Source organism: Myotis myotis, unplaced genomic scaffold (genome assembly GCF_014108235.1).
Source record: "Myotis myotis isolate mMyoMyo1 unplaced genomic scaffold, mMyoMyo1.p scaffold_m19_p_24, whole genome shotgun sequence".
NCBI lineage: Eukaryota > Metazoa > Chordata > Mammalia > Chiroptera > Vespertilionidae > Myotis > Myotis myotis.
In genome coordinates this window covers 2,481,739-2,503,809 of record NW_023416329.1, presented here as the reverse complement: position 1 = coordinate 2,503,809, position 22,071 = coordinate 2,481,739, and the positions used below count along the sequence as shown (strand labels likewise).

Below are 22,071 nucleotides of genomic sequence, written 5' to 3'. Positions count from 1 at the left end.
ATTTCAAGGAAAACGCAAAGAATATGTAAGCTGAATTATGGTCCTCCCATGGGCTTCCTGAAGCACTGAGGTGTCTGAAAGCTACATATAGTTCTGGGAAAAGACTCTTTTAAGAAATGTAGCACAGCCTTAGCTGGTTTGGCTCAGTGAATAGAGCATTGGCCTGTGGACTGAAGGGTCCCAGGTTGGATTCCAGTCAAGGGCACATACCTCAGTTACAGGCTCCTAGCCCTGGTCATGGGCAAGGGGGTGGCAACCAACTGATGTGTTTGGTGTTTCTCTCTGTCTCTCCTTCTCCCTTCCATTCTCTCTGAAAATTAATGGGAAAAATATCCTCAGATGAAGAAGGAAGGAAGGAAGGAAGGAAGGAAGGAAGGAAGGAAGGAAGGAAGGAAGGAAGGAAGGAAGGAAGAAAGAAAGAAAGAAAGAAAGAAAGAAAGAAAGAAAGAAAGAAAGAAAGAAAGAAAGAAAGAAAGAAAGAAAAGACACAAGAAATTCTTAAAGAGGTCCTTGCTGAGATGGTAACACTTATTGTGAAAGCACCACTTCTGATCAACAGGGGACCTATCTGAGCCCCAGCAGGTGTCAATGTTTTACAGCAGGTGACAGGACGTAGACAGTGCTTCCACTATCCGGGAATAAGTCCAGGGCGCAGCGTACACATTTCACAGCTCTTTATTGAGATTCAGGAAGAGTCTGGGGCGTGGTCACTGTCCCAGGTTGCCCAGGCCTTCCGCTGCATGGGTGATAGCATTTGTGACTGTGTGGGTGACAGTCTCAGTGACTTCCTTTACCACGTTGCCCCCTGTCTCCTGGGCCTTCTTGAAGGCTTCGGCAATGGCTGTCAGCAAGAAGGAGGAACAATGTCTGGGTAAGCAAAGTAAACATTCGAGCCACTTGCTGGGCTGTGTTCCCTGCAGTGGCCTGTGGGATGTGGCTGTCTTCCTGGGCCATGCCCTGGAGGATCCCCAATGAGGTGGAGGGCAACAGAGCTCCTGAGGAATGTGTGCAAATTTTGTTTTATTTCCCCAAACAGCTTGCATTTCTGACTTCAGTTGTAAGACTGAACACCTGCTCACAGGGTGGCTGCCTGCTCACATGCCTTTTCCTATGAACTACCGCTGTATCTCCTGGCCATTTCTATGTTGGGTTATCGTTTCCACTACAAATATTTCCCCTCAGCTTGTGGTTTTTCTTGGGCTTAGAGTATAATTTTTTTATTATGGAAAATTTGAAGTATTGTCAGATTTATCTAACATTTTCTCTATTGTTGTTGGGTTTTCTGTCATAGTTTTTTTAAAAAAAAAAGACCCTCCTCACTCTGAGATTATGCTAAAATCTCCTATGCACTCCTCTAACAATTTAATCATTTCATGTATTTGTATTTAAGTCTTTGATTCACTTGGAATTTATTTTGTTGTAAGGAATGAGGTGTACTTATACTTTTTACATAGTTATACTCACAGTACACATACACATACAAACATTTATGTAAATATCCTATATAATAAAGAGCCAATATGCAAATGGTCATCATGCCCTCATGCCATCACGCTGTAAAGGCTCAGACACTCAACACTGGGGAGAAAAGAATGGGGACCAGCCAGGCACAAATGAGCTCGCGAGAGAGAAATGGGGACCAGCCAGGTTGTGGCCCAGGAGACGGACAAGCTGCATGCCCCACAGGCCCCAGCGCCTGCGGCTGCACCTGTCGCCCAGGAGAGGGACAAGCCTCCCAACCCACAGCCTCAGGCACCTGCAGCTGCGGCCTGAGCGAAGCCACCCACCCACGGTCCCCTGCGGCTGCGGCCAGCCTGGGTGAAGCTGGCCCAGGTCCTGGGTGCCTGCGGCCAGCCAGAGGGAGGGAAGCCCGGGTCCCAAGTGCCTGCAACCGGCCAGAGGAGTGAATCCTGGGTCCCGGGTGCGGGGCAATGTAGAGGTGGTTAGGGGCAATCAGGCCAGCAGGGGAGCAGTTAGGGGTGATCAGGCAGTAGGCAGAGGTGGTTAGGCGTGATCAGGCAGGTAGAGGTGGTTAAGGGCGATCAGGAAGGCAGGCAGAGGAGTTAGGGGAGATCAGGGAGGCAAGTGGTTAGGAGCCAGTGGTCCTGGATTGCAAGAGGCAGTCGGACATCCCTCGAGGGGTCCTGGATTGGAGAGGGTGCAGGCTGGACTAAGGGCCCCCCGCCCCACCCAAATTTCGTGCACTGGGCCTCTAGTGTATTTATGTAAGTGTATAATTTTATGTCTTGAATGCCTTGTCCCAGCAAGCTGCCGCACTGCCTTTTGTGAAATAGTCTCAACGTTCCACAGAGAGGCCTGTCAGGCTGGGTCCTGCCTTAGTAAAGTTGGCTCTGTGGCCTCAGATGGTGTGATAATTGCATACCATCCGAAAGGGTGCAGCATCTGGGTCAGGGTTTGACCTGCGTAGTCAGAAAGCAGGCTGCTCCCAGCCCCTCACTTCCCTTCTCCCCTCCTTCCCAGCCCCCACCATACCTTTCTCTCCAGCCTCCTTGGCATGCTCCACCACCTCCTTCACTACCCCCTCCACGGCATGAACTGAAAAGGTAAGACAAACCCAGAGTGAGAGCCCGCGCTAGGCAGCTCCTCCTCCCTGCAGGGCTCAGGCAGCTCTGGGTGCTGCCCAGCCAGGACCAGCTGGCTCAAGGGAAGGACCCTCAGCTTGCTTCTTGAGGAGGATGTTGGGGGCAGAGTCTGGCTACTGAGAGAGAAGCTGAGTTTGGCAGACAAGAGCACAGAACCCTTCATGCCCCTCAGCCTGGTGCAGCCTGGAATGCCAACGAGCAGGCCCTCCTGCCAGCCAGGAACTGGTGCCAAGGCTGAGCCGGTTTCCCAGGTTAACACCCCTCTCAGGTGTGCTGCTACCCTGCCTCAAACCAGACGGAGACATGGAGCCGGCAGCCAATGCCAAGTCCAGCGCCTCCTCCAGCAAAACCAGTTCCCCACAGCCGTTCCTCCAGTAGGAGGGGACTGTGCCACCTTGGAGTTGGTTGAGTGTGAGTGCTAGCCTGCTGGGACCGGAGGAACTGGAGTCAAAGGAACTGGCCCTGATCTTAACCGCCCCCCCACTGCCTGGTTCCTTGTCTGTGAATGGGAGGCATAGGAGTGCAGAGGGTCGGCGGAAAAAGGCCACTCAACACCCGCACAGAGTTAACCAATGAAATAGGGACACATCTGCTGCCATTTAGAAAGAGAACAGCAAACTTAAATGCCAGCTGGTGGGCCTGGATCCCCTCCCCAGCAGAGCTGCTGACGTCTACATGCATAAAGGGCTTCCAGGGCCCAAAACATTGAAAATGTCCTTTGTGTAAACCCCAGGGCAGACTGAACAGAGTCAGACTCAGTGGCTTCTTCTTCTTCTTCTTTTAATTTCAGAGAGGAAGGGAGAAAGAGAGAGTTAGAACATCAATGATGAGAGAGAATCACTGATCGGCTGCCTCCTACACGCTCCACACTGGGGATCAACCCCACAACCCAGGCATGTGCCCTGACAGGGAATTGAACCACAACCTCCTGGTTCGTAGGTGGGCAATGTGGTTTCTCAATAGAGAACTCTTTGCAGCCTTAATGTTATGGTAAAAATAACACCTCCTTCCTTTGCCTGTATGGGATATTCAAATTAGGCTGTTGGGATGGGAAGGCTCCCAGGTTTCCAGAGGGAAGTGTCCAAGCTACCAGCTGCTCATCCAGCACCTGGGCTCCCCTCCATCCCCACCCCCACCCTACCAGGGGCTTCCTCTGAGGTGGTCTCCCTCCTGGCCTCACCCCAAACAGCCCTCCTCAGCTTCTGCACCCTCCTCCCATCCTATCCTTATGGGTCTGATTGCCCAGAGCTCCTCATGGGATCAAGGCCTGTCCCCAAGCTGCGGGGATCAGCTTCAAAGAGGCCCAGGCAAGAGGGTCCCCAGCCCCGTGCCTAAGCCCCAGGTCCTTACCGGCTTCCTCGGTGGCCTTCTCAGTGCGGTGGGCCAAGCCCTCAGCAGCAAGCTTCCCCAGGCCTCCCAGCATGGCGCAGCGACCGTGACGACCAAGGAAGATGCTGGGGCCCAGGCCAGCGTGCTTTTATAGCCACTCTGGCGGTGGCTGCACTCTGGGGCACCAGCCCTCACCCGGGCAGCTAGGAGGTCAGCTGTGAGTCAGCGCAGGCGTTGGCAGGAGGAAAAGGCTGGGCGGGGCCACCCTCATACTCTGGCTGTGGCACTGCCCCTCTGGAAGCATGAGACCCCGTGCCCTGCATTCTGGGACCCTGTGGGGTCACGGACAGGGAGCAGGGCCAAGGCCAGACAAGGTCAGCCTGGGGCTCGCGGCTCCTCCCCGGCAGAGGCCCGAGTGTCTGTGGAGGAAGAGACATGGGCAGCAGCCCTGGCCTCGTCCGCTTCCAGCTCTCCGCAGCCCGGCTCAGGGGGCAGCTAGACAAACCGCGGCTCCAGCCTGCTGCTCAGGGTCTCTGTGTGGCCTAGCCAGGGGCTCGGGATTCCATGGGCCTGGGGACCGGGGTGACCCCTTAGGCCAAGAACACAAGCGGAGTGGAGGCCACTGCCTTCCCACACACAGAGCCCAACTCCTCAGCGTGGCTCTCAGCCTCCCTGGGGCAGGTGGGGGCTCCCGGGGTGCCTTTCAAGCAGAGGAGGGCGCATCAAGGCAGGCCTGCCAGTGGTCAGCGGGCCCGCTCTCTCAGGGACCTGAGTGCCCAGCACGGGGCAGTCAGCAGCTGCGGGAAGCAGCCCTCCCTGCACCTCGGGGCCTGGTCTCTCGGGAAGGCCCTGTGAGGGCAGCAGTGCCCCCCAGGAGGTCCCAGAGGAGAAATGGGGACACCACACCCCCACCAGGAGCTTCAGGCCCTGGCAAGAACCCCCAGGAAGCCGCCCCACCAGCCCCGGATGAGTCAGTCACAGGCTTAGGGGCCAGGCTGCCGCCCCAGTTACTCAGGATGGGAGAGATGCCTCAAGCCTGTGCCACGTGCTCCTTCTCTTAGTCAATAGCCCCACCCGAGCCTCAGTTTCCTCATCCATAAAATAGGGACAGCATGCCTTCCTGGCCATGTCACCAATAGTTGTTGAGATGATGTGTGCAAGCTCCTGGTAAACTCCTGTTCCTCCCCGTCAGCACGGCTGTGCCAGGAGGGGCTCCTTGGCAGCGAGCCTGACCCACCAGTGGGCGGGCCAAAGAGTGAGGGTGTGAGGCTGCCTGTAAGCCACGGGCTGGGGGTCTCCACCCCTGGGCAGGAGTCATGGAGGGAAGGTCCTTCAGTGCAGGCCTGGGGCGGGATTCTGAGGCTGCATCCCCCATGGGTGTTCCCTCGTCCCTCGGAGCTGCCCTGGCCAGGCCTTCCCAGCCCGGGTCCCCAGCGCCGCCCTCCCACATTCCCGCATGGTCCTGGGTGGCCCCCAGGCTGTGGCCAGCCCTGGCAGCAGTGGCACTGTGAGCGGCAGGGACTCCGGGCCACAGGTGGCGTCTCCATTGGCAGGAGTGGCTGGCCTTACTGGGACGACGTCTTCTTAAGAAAAGAACATAACACTGCTGCTCCTGCGAGTTCCACAAATATGCAGGCTGGGGCCAAAGCAGGGTTCCAGTTATTCATGTGGAAAATAATACGTTAAATACTAACACAAGAATAGACCCTCGTACTCACAACTGTAACCGGACTTTCGCCCACCATGTATGTGATGACCCTGAGGACTGGAGGGGCCGGGAGTGCGAGGGCCTTGGAGCACAAGCAGGTCCCACAACTCTGTTCTCGCCTCGTTACAGCCAAACACCAGAATGTTCTGTTCAGGGCAGCCAGGCAATGCGCCACGGGTGGGGGACTTCTGGGACAAGACTGGTGGGAATTGGGCTGAGAGACCCAGAGGGACATTCCCTGGGCCCATCAGAGCCCCTTTCCTCTTTGCTCTGAGGTTGTCTGTGTCCCCCACCCTGCAGGCTCTTCTTTGTGCCCTTTCCCTCCAGGCCCCACCCTGAGATACGCTTAACAGTCCCCTCTCCTCAGGAGCTCGCCGGCTCCTCCATGGGCCCTTGTCAGGACTCGGCCACTCAGCAGAACTGAGCCCATGCCAGCCAGAGCCCGCACCACTATAGCCTGCAGGCCGCTGCTGCCCTCACCACATCAGTCCTCTCCCCGGAGAGCCTGCTCCCCCTTAATGCACCATCCTGGTGTGAGCACCGCACTCCAGTCCCTGCTCCCCCTTAACGCACCGTCCTGGTGTGAGCACCGCACTCCAGTCCCTGCTCCCCCTTAACGCACCGTCCTGGTGTGAGCACCGCACTCCAGTCCCTGCTCCCCCTTAACGCACCGTCCTGGTGTGAGCACCGCACTCCAGGCCCTGCTCCTTGTTAATGCACCATCCTGGTGTGAGCACCGCACTCCAGTTCCAACACACCATTGCCTGCTCGCTGCTCTTTAGCTGGGAAGAGTCTACCCTCAGGGAGCCATGGGCTGGGCTCACAGGATAGGTCGTTGGTCTCAGCTGGAGCTGAGGCCAAGTGGGCTTGCACCTGGGCCAGAGCAACAAGGCCTGCATTCTGGGACCCTGTGAGGCCAGGGAGAGGGAGCAGGGCCAAGGCCAGACAAGGTCATTCTGTGCAGCTTGCCTCTCGAGAATTCTTACTTTCTCCCTGTTGGCATTTGGGATTTGTTTGGACCCAGCCTTGCCCAGAGATCTAGGGCCATGGTGTGTTGGAACTGGAGTGCGGTGCTCACACCAGGACGGTGCGTTAAGGGGGAGCAGGGACTGGAGTGCGGTGCTAGACCCTGCTGACCAGGGCTGGATTCCTGGTAACTCCCACAAGGAATAACATTACCCTCTCGGACACCTAAAATTAACACAAAGTAAAACTGAATGTAAAGTAATTGAAATATAAAATTAAAAAGAAACATTATCTGCCTGGATGAGGTTGAGGATGACTCAGGAGGAAACCAACCGCCCTACCTTGAAAGGGGCCTGGCCCACTGGCCTGCAGGACCCCTGTGAAGAAACCCTTGAACACAGTCCTGAGTCAGAAGGTCAAGTCCAGCCCTGGGGCAGGGAGAATCAGGCATGGGCAGGAGCTAACTAATTCTCCGTGTGGAATTTGCTCAAAAACCCTTTGGCAAAAGACCAGTTGCCTGCATCCACTCAAGGAGAGCCAATTTTTCAAATAGCAATTTACCAACTTAGCAATTAGCAATTCGGGGGGGAACTGTTTTAAGTGCTTAAATACTTGGGGCCGTCTTATGTCCAAAGCATGACGATTTCTTGTGTGATTCAAACTGGAGATGTCATGGATGTCCTGTGTCATGATTGTCCATCCTGCCTACGCTTCTCCGACTTCTGCTTCATGCATTTGAGCTCACAGTATATTACAAGCCCACATCTCGTGCACACACTGACCCCTCCCAGTCACTGGGGAGCCCAGCCCAGACCCAGGAGACGGTGTGTCAGTCACCAAAGAAGGACTTCCCCAGCATGGCAGTACCCACACACCCATGGATGTCAGTCAGGTTCCTGGTGAAAATCAGAGGGCGCATCACAGGCGCCTGAGGAGAGGAACTGTTCACATCGGTGGACAGACTTAAGGGAAGGGCTGTGGGATGGAGAGGTGCCAGAGCCCAGCAGTAGCGGGAGTCATCACCTCCCTGGACCTGGACGGGCAGGGGAGGGGCTGCACAGACCCTAAGGCGAGCGGTGCCTGCAGGAGAGGTCACAGGACAGGAACTGCAGCCCTCGGCACAGAGCACTGCTACCATCACACCCTGTCCAGCAAGGAGGGAGCAGGCTGTGCATCCCTCTCCCCTCTCTCCTACTGCTATTTCCCCATTAGCCGAATCAGCTGAGGCTGAGGCTGAGGGAGCCTGGGCAATGCAGTTCAAGAGGGAATGTTCCCGGGGCTCAACCACTGAGCCACACTGCCGGCCATCAGTGGATCCTATGTGCAATGATTATTTCTGTGGTGTTTGCCTAGTGGTGATTGACTATTTCCCATTTCTTCTACATTAATAAATTAATTAGAATTCTGCAGTAAAAGTTGCCCATTCTACACATTCATTTAATCCATTAGTTACTCATATCAGTATGGATTCATGAATAGAATATTCATCTTATTCTATAGGTTAAAACCCAATAATATCATTATTTATTTGTGACTCAAATCAATCCAGCTTGAGCCATTAGAAACTCCTTCAGTTTGGCTCTGGTGTTCTTTCAATAACTCCCCATCTTTGCTGTCTGTCTGTCTCTCTGTCTATCTATCTAATCTGTTTTAGCATTGCCTTTCTTTCTGGCACTACAAAGATGTTCCAGGCTAATCCTGTATTTTCCCCACTCCAGCCCTACAGTCAACTACTTCTCCTTGGAGCTCTGGTTCCTTTTATTAGAGAATGGTATTAGAGATCAAGATTTGGGTGAGAGGTATGCTCATTGCTACTGGGATATCATTGCTCCTAGGAACTTCCAGCAGATCTAGGAAATTATATATATACTAACCCTTTCATATATATATATATATATATATATATATATATATATATATATATTTGTATCGATCGGTATTTATAATTAAAAACCATGAGTATGTATTGATATCTCAGATTCCAGTCCAACACCACTGGATTCACTTTAGTGTTCCCCATTATTTGTAATTTCTTTCCGCAATAATTATAATCTACATTATATCTACTTATGCATTTAATTCTAGTATATACAGGAGTACCCCACCTTATTCACAGTTTAGCTTTCTATGGTTTTAGTTACCCATGGTCAACCTTGGTCCTAAATATTAAATGGAAAATTCCAGAAATAAACAGTTCCTAAGTTTTAAATTGTATGCTGTTCTGAGGAGCATGATGTGGCACCATGCTGCCCAGCATATCCATGAGAGTTCTGGTCCTGGCAATTAGAATATGCCGAAGAGAAGCCATAAAGTGCCTCTTTAAGTGAAAAGGTGTGTGTGTATAGGAAAGACATGGCATAGATAGAGTTTAATACTCCCTGTGGTTTCAGGCATCCAATGGCAGGGGGGGGGGGGCAAGACTTGTTTTTTTCAAGTCTTGGAACATACCCTCCATGGATAAGGGGTTGTATAAATATTGATTCAGAACTGCTAATCCACAATCCTGTGAGAAACACATTTACTGGCCAGATTACAGGATTTATGTAGTTATTTCTGCCTTTAGCCTTAGAAAATCCAGTCAATACAGTCATATGCCACATATGACATTTCAGTTAATGATGGGTCACGTCTGTGATGATGGTCCCACAAGACTGTAATGGAGCTGACAGATTCCTGTTGCCTAGTGACCTCGCAGCCGCCTACCTTCACAGTGCAATGCATTCCTCACGTGTTTGGGGTGAAGCGGTGTAAACAAACCTACTGCGCGGCCACTCCCGTAAGAGTACAGCAATCTAAAACAAGAAAGAAAAGAAATGACAACATCCACTTTGCTGCCTTAGGGCAAACAGACAAACCATGTCTAGAGGGGACTCCGAGTCAAGTGGGGCTGGGAGACTATAAGCAGCCTAAAGCAAAAAAATTAAAAAAAGTACAGCACATGCAAGCATGGGCGGTGCACAGCACTTGGCAGTGGTAATAAATGCCTGACTGGCTTCCGCACCTCGAGGCTACCCTTCCCACCACCACTGCAGAAGGCACCCTTCCTGCTTGTACGCACAGCTTCCTGGACCAGCGCGGGTGGGTGCGCGGCCGCTGGCGCTGGATTTAATCTCTGATGTTGGTGCAGCGACGCGCGGTGCAGCCTGCGGCCTGAGCACCAGGCAGCCCACGCCGGGCGCGCCCTCCAGGCTGCGCGCGCGCCTCTGGGACGCTCCCCTGCGATGCCATGGCCTGCGGACGCCTTTCCCTCTCGGATCCCGCCATTCGGCGGCGCAGGCCCGTGCAACTCTTCCAAAGAGTTTAGGATTCTCCTTCCTTTCTCACCCTGTTGGTGTGGCCGTTTCCTTCATTTCAAGCAGAGTTGGGATCTTTCGTTAGTGTTCGCATTCCGTTCCGGATTCCCCTCTGCTCGGTTCCAGATGCTTTCATCACTTGCTTTATGGAAAGAGTGACTTCTGCAATGGTGGTGGAAAGGATAGCCTCGTGGTGCGGAAGCCAGTCGGGCATTTATTTCATCACTTGCTTTGGGGGGGGGGGGGGGGGAGGATGGGAAATTATACTGTTTTTTTCAAGTCGGAACTATGCGCAGACAGACTCAGACAGCTGTCCCTGTCCTCTCCTCTCTCCTGCCTGTGCCGTGCCCGCTTCTTCCCACTGCCACCCCCACCGCCCGGAGGAACCAGGCTCTGGATTCTGGTTCATCCTCCCTGCACTTCCTGCCCCAGGTGCATCCTCTTACACCCGCCTCCTTCCTTTACAGGAAAGGTAGCCCCCAGAGATGTGCTCCTTTGCACCTCACTTTTTTCTACCTAACAGTAAGAACATACTTTTTAAAAGTATGAAACACTACATGGCATATGAAGGAATCCACCAAAAAGTTTCCCCGCAAAGAAGGCGCGTGCGACGCGCGCCCGCGAGGCCGCGGCCAGAGCCGGGTCTCCGCCCTGCGCCCCAGGACCCAGCAGACGTCCAGGTTATTTCAACGCTGGGAAAGAGGACAGGCGGGACGGCCCCGATTATCTGACCCATTAGACGGCTGGAACGGAAACTGGTCGGCCGGCGGCGGGCTGCCCCGCCCTCCGTGGCGCCCTGGAACCGGCAGGAAGCGCCGCCGCGCACCCACGCGGAGGACAGCAGCGCCGCGGCCGGGTCTGCCGCCAGAGCCTCCCGTGAAGAACATGCAGGTGGTCAGACTCAGCCAGCAACCGCCCCCACCCCCCCGCGATGAAGGTGGTGCAGAAAAGCAGGCGGCGGTAGGTGAAGAAGGCGACGCTGAGGACGAGGCTGCACCGAGCTGCGCACGGAAAGGAGGCGGAGGAAACGAGCCCCGACTAGACCCGAGTCCTGCGGAACCCACGCGAGGAGACGCAGGGGAGCTGCCTGCCTTTCGGCCTGGCTGTTCGGGGCCTGCCTGCAGCGTTTCGCTGGCAATGCAGCCTTCTCAGCCGGCGAGCGGCCGCATCACCCCCACGCCCGCGCGAGTGCGCAGTGTCTCCCGCAGAAGGGGGCGTCGGCTGGCGGGCGGATAAGGGACGGGTAGATGGAGTAAGAATAATCTTTGAGCCCTAACTGGTTTGGCTCAGTGGATAGAGCGTCGGCCTGCGGACTCAAGAGTCCCAGGTTCGATTCTGGCCAAGGGCATGTACCTTGGTTGCGGGTACATCCCCAGTGGGGGTGTGCAGGAGGCATCTGAATCGATGTTTCTCTCTATCCCTCTCCCTTCCTCTCTGTAAAAAGTCAATAAAATGTACTTTTAAAAAAAGAATAATCTTTGAGCTCTTTGAGCCCCAGCCGGTTTAGCTCAGTGGATAGAGCCTCGGTCTGCGGACGGAAGGGCCCCGGGTTCAATTCTGGTCAAGGCACATTCCCGGGTTGCAGGCTCAGCCCCCAGTAGGGGCGTGCAGGAGGCAGCCGATCCATTTCTCTCTCATCATTGATGTTTCTCCCTCTCCCTCTCTGAAATCAGTAAAAAAAAAATATTTTTAAAAAGAATAATCTTTGATTGCACTCTCCCATTGGCTTCGCTGTATCCATATGAACAAGTCAAGTATAAAAAGGGGACTTCGTCCAGATTTTTTCTTCCGATTGAGGTAAGTAACACAAGCACTAATCGGAACCAGGGGGCGCTCTGCCCAAGCCCACCTCCCTTTGTGGAATCCGGCCACCACAGGACAACCAGCCCCTCAGAGGCTGGAGGCTGAGCCGGACCTGGCGGCCCACAGGCGGGGCGGCCCGCAGACAGGCTGCCCGGAGCGGCGCCCGCTCAGCAGACCACCCTCCCGGTCCCTTGCCTCCCAGCACGGGAGGAGCGTGACGGGAGGAGCGTGACGGGGGCCAGCTTTGAAGGGGAACTGATGCGATCCATGAGGTCCTCTCCCGGGACCAGCGCCCGCTCCCTCTCACATTTACGGGGCACAACACTTGCTGCACCTGATCGTGAATCTTCCAGAAGCCCCTGGGGAGATGTCCTTTCTGAGAAGAAGCTGGAGGCTTTGCTGCCACGTGGACTCTCAGGTTTTCGGTGAGCACCGGTGGCTTCCGCCCAGGGCCCGCCTGTTGTCGCTGCCTGGGAGGCACCTGCCAGCCCGGGGGCCCCGGGGCCACTTGGTCACGTTTGGGTGGCTCCGGAAGAACAGCCACTGCCTGGCTTTGCGCTCCCGGTCCCCAGGGCAGAGCTGGGGAGATGGTGGAGAGGCGATGCCCACCCCGGGGGCCTCTGGCAGGGCGGGCCCAGTTATCCGAGTTGTTACCTACCCTCGCTACCTCTGTTAAGGAGCACTTCCTGGGTGCCTGACCACCTCCAACCTCTGACCCTCGCCACTGGACACTCCACCTGCGGCGGGAGAGGAGGGGCCGTGTTCCCGGTGAGCCGTCCCTACCTTGTGCGCAGCTTAGGCTGTTTCAGTAGACGTTGGAGTGTTAGCAATAGCCACATTTTTTAGTTGTTAGCACTAAGCAAAGTTGTTTTTGCAAACTGTTTCATTCGTATAATGAGAATGAGCAACTCTGCCCAACAAATTTTATTTGGGCTTGGAAACTGCAAAATATTCCCAAAATATTTTAGAGGGAATTGATATTGACGGCAAAAGAAAATTTGCAGCTATACATTTGCTTGTTACAGTTCCTTTTCCGTAGAATCTTATTTTTGATGATCTAAAAAAAGCATTGTCAGACTTGTTTGATATTTTATAGCTGTATTTTATTGTGTAATATTATGGTTCCCATTCTGTAAAATGTTATATTTTTGATGTTCTAAATAAAGCAGAATCCATCTTGTTGGGAAAAAAGAATCACATGAAAATGATTACTTAACATGAATTGAATTCTAACATAACATTTTTTCTTTTTTATTTGCTAATCACATCCCTCAGTCACTTTATTCTGGGAGGAGAGGGGCGGGCAAGGCAGGAACACAGGATTTTTTCTTCTGATGGGAATTTCAGTTCTAAAAAAGACCAGTTACTAAGCAATAGTATCTAGTTTTTTATTTTTTATTTTAAAAAAATCTTTATTGTTGAGAGTATTACAGGTTCCCCCCCCCCTCCCCCCCTGCCATTGACTGCTTTAGCCCACTTCCATCCCCCACCCCAGGCCTTCACCATACTATTGTCGGTCTCCATAGATTATGCGTAGATCTTTGGTTAATCTCTTCATACCCCCCTCACCACTTCCCTCTGAGATTCCTCCATCTGTTCCATGTTTCCATGCCTCTGATTTTATTTTATTCATCAGTTTATTTTGCTCATTAGATGACTTGTTCATTTATTTTGATTTTTAGATTCAATTGCTCATAGGTATATTACCATTTTATTGTGTTTTTTTTTCTTCTTCTTCTTCTTCCTCTTTCTCTTCTTAAAGAATATTCTTCAGCATTTCATATAATACTGGTTTGGTGGTGATGAACTCCTTTAGTTTTTTCTTATCTGTGAAGCTCTTTATCTGACCTTCAATTCTAAATGATAGCTTAGCTGGGTAGAGTAATCTTGGTTGTAGGTCCTTGCTTTTCATCACTTAGACTATTTCTTGCCACTCCCTTCTGGCCTGCAAAGTTTCTGTTGAGAAATCAGCTGTCAGTCATATAGGCACTTCATTGTAGATAACTAACTGCTTTTCTCTTGATGCTTTTAAGATTCTCTCCTTATCTTTAATTTCTGGCATTTCAATTGTGATGTGTCTTGGTGTGGGCTTCTTTGGGTTCCTCTAGTTTAGGACTCTCTGTACTTCCTAGATTTTTAAGTTTATTTCTTTCACCAGGTAGGGGAAGTTTTCTGGCATTATTCCTTCAAATAGGTTTTCAATATCTTGCTGTTTCTCTTTGCCTTCTGGTACCCCCATAATTCGGATGTTGGTATGCTTGAAGTTGTCCAGAGGCTCCATACACTATCTTCATATTTTTTGGATTCTTTTTCTTTTTGCTCTTCTGATTGGGTGTTTTTTGATTCCTCATATTCCACATCATTGATTTGATTCTCAGAATCCTCTACTCTACAGTTGAATCCCTGTAAATTATTCTATATTTCAGTTAGTGTATGCTTAATTTCTGACTAGTCCTTTTTATGTCATTACAATCTCACTAACATCCTTGAACGTCTCACTGAGTCCCTTAAAGCTCTCATTAAGTCCCTTGAAGCTCTCATTAAGATACTTGAGTAACATTATAAACATTGTTTTGAACTCTGTATCTGGTAGTTTGCTTGCTTCCATTTCTTTCATTGTGACCTGTTTCTTTGTCTCTGCATTATGGCTACTTCCCTGTGCTTGTTTCTATGTATTATGTAGAGCTGCTATGTCTCCTGGAATTGGTAGAGTGGCCTTATGTATTAGGTGTCCTGAAGGGCCCAGTGGTTCAACCTCCCTCGTCACCTGAGCTGGGCACTCTAGGTGCACCCTGTGTGGGCTGTGTGCACAGCCTTGTTGTAGTTGAGGCTTATTGCCATTGGCAGCACTGGGAGGAATTGACCTCCAGGCCAGCTGGCTGTGAGGACCAGCTACATCTACAATGGAAGAACTGCTATGCAGGAGACACCCCTATGGAGCAGGGCTTGCTTCAGTAGGGCTTTGGTGCTCACTGATTCTGCCCCCTGAGTGTGTCACTTGTGGATGTGTAGAGTTGTAATCTGATACAGTCTGAAGCTGGCCACCGGGTGTACTGGCTCTGGGGCTTCCCAGGAGGTAGAGAGTCAGCCACTCTCTGGGGCCACCTGGCAGGAGCTACAGAGAGATCTGCAGATGGCTGCTACTTGTATTGGTCTAGGAAGTGCCCAGGTGAGGCCCAGCTATTTTCCTTTTTTAAAATAGAAAATGCCATGCACAAAAACAGCCTAACTGATTTGGCTCAGTAAGCAAGGCAGGCTGGTGCTAGTACTGGGTCTTGGGCCTTTTATTGAGAGGTTTGGGACACACTGACGCCAGCTGCTGCTTATTTGAGACATTTTAGCAAAGTCTGAAGCCTGAGCCAGGACAGGCCATTCATATGGAAAAGCTGCTGCAAACATCTTGGGTGGGACTGAAAATTGAATGGGGCAGAGTCTCAGGGAATCACCAGGATGGAGTGAACAGTATGGGCCATGCTGATGGAAACTCAGATATGACTGCCAGTGAGCTCTGCAATAGGGAATGTCTTAGCACAGAAACAGTTATTCCAAGTTCTTGCAATGATGCCAAACAACCCTCTCCATATGTCCAAAGCTGCCACCCAGTGCTGGAGCTCAGAGGAAGCAGACCATGTAAGTTCGTTCACAGGCCCTTTAAGAGGAACACCTGAGACTCCAGCAGCTTCCGTGTCACTCAGCCACAATCCCCACTGGTTTTTACAGTCCAAAGTTACAAGGACTTCTCTTCCCAGCTCTGGAACCTTGGCTGGGGGTCTGGTGTGGGGCTAGGACCCCCTGCTTCTCACGGGAGACCTTGGAGATATCCCTCCCAGGATATATGGTACATGTAGTGTTGGACCAGCCCTTTCCATGCCTCCTTGCCTCCCACCAGTCTCAATGTGCTATCTTCCTTACTTCTCTAGTTGGTGGGCTTCCATTCAGCCAGATTTCAGGTGGCTCTTAATGATGATTGTTCTGTATTTTAGTTGTAATTTTGATGTGGTTGTGGGAAGGGGTGATATCACTGTTTACCTAAGCTGCCATCTTGGTTCCTCAAAATTTTTTCTTTACAACACTTAATAAAGCATTTGGAAGACTGTAAAACAGAATCACCAGAGTTCTGGGATAAGATGGCAGAGCAAAACAGGAACTTACATATCTCAGGAGTAAAATAGAAGAATAAAGGTAAAATAAGCCATTTTAGAAATGAAGGCTAAACTACAAGGAACCACAGTAAGTGCCTATGAATAGAAAAGAATAGAAAGAAAAGGAAAGGGAAGGGAAGGGAAGGGAAGGGGAGGGGAGGGGAGGGGAGGGGAGAGGAGGGGAGGGGAGGGGAGGGGAGGGAAGGGAAGGGGAGGGAAGGGGAGGGGAGGGGAGGGGAGGGAAGGGAAGGGGAGGGAAGGGGAGGGAAGGGAAAGAAAAAAGAAAAGAAAAGAAAAGGAATCACATTAAAAAGATACAGTGTTTGGTAAACAATGGCAGACGTGGAAACCAGGTAGAAGAGACTTCATGTCTGTAATTGAAATTCCCAAAGAAGAAAGGCGAGCAATGGAATAGAGCAAATAGTTTAAGGTACAATTAGGAAGTGCTCCTGAGCTGCTACCTTGAGCTAGTGCGCAGCTGTGTCAGAGCCACGCCCAGCTCATCAGGGTGATCGCAGATGTGAAGCTCGCTGTCTTCACAACATGCTGCACATGTGGCTCTTCCTGCGGGTCGTTCTGTATCTCTAAGTGGCCATCAACAACCCCAAGAAGCAGGACTGAAAGGCCCCAGGGTTTCAGGACATACTCTGAGGAAGATGGAGGGTGTGAGGGGCTTTCACACTTCACTTCATCCCTCTACCCATCACAACATACACCTGTATTTTTCTAAACAACTTTTATTTCCTCAAAGTCTTCTTTAAGCCTAGGGAACAAGAAGCTGCCATTGAGTAAGGCTCAGTATAGGGGCTTTCTTTTCTATACCCCAAGTCCCAATATAAAAAGAGATTTTTTTTGTCACGCCCCCTCCCCCCCAGGAATGTTCCTGAAATAAAAGAAACCTAGAATCTATATTGAAAGGGCATATTGCATGCTATGGAAAACTAAACCAGAACAATCATCACCAACCCAAATCCTAGAAAATAAACATTGTACTTTAAAAAATAAAGCAAGATGGCCGGCCCAAAAGATCAAGTCACTTGTTAGAAATGCTGGGGACTGCTTAACCTCTGTGCCAGAGGGCAGTGCAACAACACCTACAAGACACTCAAGGAAGACAGTGTGGATTGTAAATTTCAAACCCAGTCTAGGATTAAGTATAAAGGCTACAGACCAATAAGACCACACACTTAAGAACTCAGATTATGGCCCTAACTGGTGTGGCTCAGTGGATAGAGTGTCGGCCTGCGGACTCAGGGTCCCAGGTTTGATTCCGGTCAAGGGCATGTACCTTGGTTGCAGGCACATACCCAGTGGGGAGTGTGCAGGAGGCAGCTGATCAATGTTTCTCTCTCATCAGTGTTTCCAATTCTCTATCCCTCTCCCTTCTTCTCTGTAAAAAAAATCAATAACATTTTTTTAAAAAAAAGAACTCAGATTATGGTTCACACAAGCCCTTTTTTCCTTTTAACTTTTTAACCTTTTTTAAAATAGAAAATGCCATGCACAAAAACAGAAAACAATGGATACTCATGAATAACAATTATTCAACCCCAGATTTCTTCTTTGCTTGTTACAGAACTTAAGAGTTTCACTGCTTGGGTGTTTTATTCAAGAATGAGAAGTGGTTGTCCCAAGGTAGTTTTTGTTTTGTTTTGGTTTTTTTTACTTGCAGCAAGTAAAGGAGACAGGGGATTTATAGCCAAAGCTCTGTCTCCCAGAAGGGAGGCTCAATCAATACTTATCTACACTAATAAAAGACAAAGATGCTAATTGACCATACCTTCGCTATGCCCACCAGCCAATCAGAAGAGTATGCAAATTAACCCAACAAAGATGGCCATTAAATTTGCATACTGCAGGTGGGGCGGACAGTGCCAGATGCCACCGGCAGGATCTGGGCGCAGATCGGGGACCGGGCCTGGGCAGGGGCTGAGCCGGGGATCAGTGTGAACTACAGAGGAAACACCTTTTCTGACCGTTCATTGGCTAAGCTCTCTGTATGCCACTGGTAATATTCTTAGTAACTTGGGTAATAAGAATCCAAGAAGATGATGTAGGGTTTTTCCATCTCACTCCTAGAGAAAAAAACAAAGGTCTGCTGCTGGAGTGGCTAAGCAATGTCATATCCTGCCCTAGCTGGTTTGGCTCAGTAGATAATGTCTCGGCCTGCCTACCACAGAGCCTGGGTTCAATTCTGACCAAGAGCATGTACCTAGGTTGTAGGCTCTTCCCTGGCTGAGGCCCAGGTCAGTGCTCATGCAGGAGGCAACCAATCAAAGTGTTCCTCTCACTTTGATGTTTCTGTCTTCCCCTTTCTCTTCCACATTCTCTAAAAATCAATGGAAACATATCCTCAGGTGAGGATAAAAAAATAATAAAGAAATGTCATATCCTATGAAAGACACATCTTGAAAATGCCTAAAGAAAGTTGTCATTTTTTCATGGTGAAGGGACTGGAGTCCGTGTTGATGAAAACACCTTGGTGGCTGCGGTGACTGGCAGTGGCTGCAGCAGTGGGGTGATGGGGCTGGTGCCTTCCCCTGATCAGCCCGGTCGCCTCCCACAAAGGGAGGCCAGACTGCAGCTTAGGCCGCTCCCCAAGGAGAGCAGGGAGCGGGCCTAAGCCATCAGTAGGACATCCCCTGAGGGCTTCCAGTATGTGAGAGGGGGCAGGCTGGGTTGAGGGACCCCCTCCCTGCAGTGCACGAATTTCGTGCACCAGGCTCCTAGTCCTATATAATAAAAGCCCAGCAACCAAATGGTGGGATGACCAGAATGACCATTTGACCAGTCACTATGATGTGCACTGACTATCAGGGGGCGGACACTCAACACAGGAGCTGCCCGCTGGTGGTCAGTGTGCTACCACAGTGGGAGTGCTGCTCGGCTGACCAGGATGAGCGGCTGCTCCTGCTGTGAACCCTGGGCCGATGAGCAGGAACCCAGGCTGCAATCATTGCCTCCTCATCCCAGGCTCCTCCGCCTCGCCCCCTGCCGCCTCCTCTGGACATCCGCAGGCCATGCAGTGCCGCAGCTGGGCTCACAGAGCTGACCCCGGAGGCTGGGAGGTGGGTTTGTGGCCACCGCGGGACTGAGTGCTATTGTCCCCTGCCTGGCCTGGAGAGGTGAAGAAGGAGCAGCCACTCAGAGGGTGGCTCCACAGCCACTCGGCCCACAGCAGGCGATCCCCACAGTCCACGCCCCTCACCAGAGCAGAATCCTGTGCACTGGGCCTCTAGTATTACACTATTTGGTCTACTATACATTGATTTCTTCTTTGTGGCTGGCTACGTTTAGTGGGTTGGGTTCCTGTGAAGCTCATCCTGTTTGCAGCTGGTTTCTCTTCTCTTCTATAATCCAATGGGAATCAGAGCTGAGAAGTCAAGTGGAACCAAAATGTAATGCTAGTGATTGTGCTTTGCCAATTGGAGAACTGGACTTTGGAGAATTAAGAATTATTTGGGGGAATTGGTAATGAAAGGATTCATCTTTGACTGAGACCCAGCAGGTCTAGTGGCCACAGGGTTCCCCTTCTCAGCTGGTCTGGGCTCAAATAGCTTCCTGAACCTCATAGAGACAGGCCTGGGCTCCTACAGGCTCTCATGGGCTCCCCTGGGGCGCTGTGCCCACTGTGTTCCAGACATGGGGCAAAAGACAAGTGGAACCTGGCCCTCCTCCTCAGGACTCAACATTGGGGGACACAGAAATAGGTATTTGCCTGGTGCCATGGGAGTGCCAGCTGCACAGGGTGGGGTAGTGTGGAAGGGACTGCACTAGGAGATGGCACCACTGTGAACCTGACAATATGTGAGCTCCTGGTTATGCAGTAAGTGAACCAAAGGAGCCACGCCTGCATTAATTTAGCAGATGCTACCGGAACACCAGTCTAGGCAGGGCGTGCTCCAATCAGAAGAGACTTGGTTGCAGCCCCATCGACAGTCGTCACAGAGACGCACACAGGAGTGACTGGTTAGTATAACTGTGGAAAAGAAGCATGGCCGTGAGTGTATGTGGTCGACCCATTCTGAGTGTGCGTGTTGGGGGGCAGTCAGGGACCTGAAGGATGGAAGAGTAGGAGCCGCCTGGACAAGGGTACTTTACGAGGGAGGATGGAGAGCATTCCAGACAGAAAAACAAAACAGCATGTGCAGACCCTGAGGCGGGCAGGAGCAGGCGTCAAGGGAAATGAAAAAGGTCCATGTCTGAGGCCGAGGGAAAGGGATGTTGTGAGGAGGTTTTTGTTTGCAATAGAAAGGCTGATACACAGTGGCTCAAAGGATGAGGAAACCGGATCCTCTCACCGCGCATGTGGCAGCTGCAAGATTGGTTCAGGGGCTGCGTAAAGGAAACCGGGACCCAGGTTCTTTCTGTATTTCTGCTCTGTCCTAACCAGCAAGTTGGCTTTTCCTTGGGCTCATTCCCCCTATGGTTAAAGTGGCTGCCACCGTTTCAAGCATCATTTCCAGTCATGAAAATGCACCGTGGAGCCTGGCCAGTGTGGCTCAGTTGATTTGAGCATCGTCCCTGCACCAAGGGTCATGGTTTGATTCCCAGTCAGGGCACATACCCAACTTGCAGGTTGGACTGCTTCTTCCGGTTTTGTTTATTTTTTTATTGTGAAAACCTTTCCCAGAAGCCCCCTGGCCCTCTAAAATCCGGATGAAGACAGATTGTTCAGCCAATTGGGACTTCTCCAGGAGTGACCAGAAAAGATGTGGGGGCTCCACCAGTCCAGCCCCACCCACCCCCCAGCTGGTCTCTCCTCCTGGCGATGCTGGGAGCAGCCCCTCCTGCCCAGGCGTCCCTTGAAGGGCCTGCTCTCAGGGCTGGATGACCAGTCGCGGCCCATCTGCAGACTAGAGGAAGCTTTTGGGGGGACAGCAACAGGAGCTAAGCACTAAGTGGGCTGGCAGGGGTGAGCGTGAGAGGTGCCTAGCCTGGGAGAAGGGACGGGTCTGAGCAGGGCGTCACCGACAGGCCGGCGGGAGGGGAGAGGATACCGACGGGAGCTCCCCGCTGGCGGCCACGGAAGCCCCCTCCCCCCCCTTAGCCGGCATCCCAAGGAAAGACGCGTTTCCACTCCGTCTCCCGGAACCGGGAAGCCGGTGTAATCAGGTCCAGAGGCGACTCCTCGGAGGAGGGGGCACCGCGGGGAAGGCGCGGCGGGCGGAGGGGAGGCAGGGGGAGGGGCGGCAGCCTGGCTGGGGGGAGGGTTGGGTGAAAGCGGCTCCGGGGCGGGGCCTTATCCCGTGGCAACTGTGAGTCACCACGGGCAGGGCGGGCCGGGCTGGTGTCACGCACGCGGACACGTGCGGGGGGAGGGAGAATGGTGGGGGACTACGCCCCGACAGACGGTGCAGGCCTCCGTCGGGCCAGAGGCGCAGACCGGGAAGACGCTGGAGCGGGGGCCGCGCCCCGCGAAGAACCGCGGTCCCAGGGGTGGGTCGTGGGCGGGCTCCTCCCGGCGGCCACGCCGAAAACAAGTCCACGGGCGGGGTTCCCGGGGTCCTCGCCTTCGGAGTGACTCACCGCCGGAGGAATCCGGCACACAAACACCCCGCGGGACCGGACAGGACGGGCGTGGGTGGTGAGGCCCAGAAGGCGAGGGACTCGGCATGGTCTGCGAGCTCCAGAGCCCAGATCTCCACAGGGCGCCGTGCCCAGGGACGCCCGGTGCCCAGGGATGCCCAGTGCCCAGGGATGCCAAGTGCCCAGGGATGCCCCTGTGCCCAAGGATGCCCCTGTGCCCAGGGATGCCCCTGTGCCCAGGGATGCCCGGTGCCCAAGGATGCCCCTGTGCCCAGGGATGCCCGGTGCCCAAGGATGCCCCTGTGCCCAAGGATGCCCCTGTGCCCAGGGATGCCCCTGTGCCCAGGGATGCCCCCTGCCCAGGGATGCCCTGTGCTGGGCGCTATGGGAGGGCAGTTCCGAGGCCTGGGCCCTGGGAGCGCCGCCTGCAGCCCAGAGCTGAGCCCCGGAAGACGGGGGCGGGGGAGCGGAGTGTCCCCCTCCTCAGGGGACGGGTTCCTGGAGGGGGCAGGACAGCTGCTGAACTGAGCAGGGGAGGGTGTGTGCCTAGACGGGACTGAGCTGGGGCTGTAGGGAGCATCGGATACAAGGGTGAGAGACCGCCAGCATGTGGCCGCATTTGGAATTGGGATGGGGGTGTGGGCTCTGCTCTGGACGGGCCTGGGCCAGCCTGGCGGAGGCAGGAAGTGGACACAGGC

The 22,071-nt window shown here is 52.7% G+C and overlaps 1 protein-coding gene across 2 annotated transcripts; it reads right to left on the bottom strand.

The window, feature by feature from the left end:
- Positions 1-659: 659 nt before the first annotated feature.
- On the bottom strand, positions 660-11,152 carry FAM25A (family with sequence similarity 25 member A). 2 transcript variants are annotated; one of them, XM_036355971.1, is made up of 4 exons: positions 10,632-11,152; positions 9,310-9,398; positions 2,494-2,556; positions 660-841 (listed from the first exon to the last, which is right to left on the bottom strand). In XM_036355971.1, exons 1-4 carry the CDS (start codon positions 10,784-10,786, stop codon positions 708-710), a joined length of 441 nt encoding a protein of 146 aa, XP_036211864.1. In that variant the 5' UTR covers positions 10,787-11,152; the 3' UTR covers positions 660-707. The 2 variants fall into 2 exon arrangements, with proteins under 2 accessions (XP_036211864.1, XP_036211865.1); XM_036355972.1 differs by lacking the exons at positions 9,310-9,398; positions 10,632-11,152 and adding an exon at positions 3,954-4,148.
- Positions 11,153-22,071: the final 10,919 nt, after the last annotated feature.

Excerpts from the sequence above, each read along its gene's own strand:
- FAM25A (XM_036355971.1), bottom strand. The coding sequence starts at position 10,786 with ATGTTCTTCACGGGAGGCTCTGGCGGCAGACCCGGCCGCGGCGCTGCT. Across the intron at positions 9,399-10,631 it reads CCGTTCCAGCCGTCTAATGG|ATTGCTGTACTCTTACGGGA; the intron begins GTCAGATAATCG and ends TTCTTGTTTTAG. Across the intron at positions 842-2,493 it reads CAAGGAGGCTGGAGAGAAAG|CCATTGCCGAAGCCTTCAAG; the intron begins GTATGGTGGGGG and ends TCTTGCTGACAG.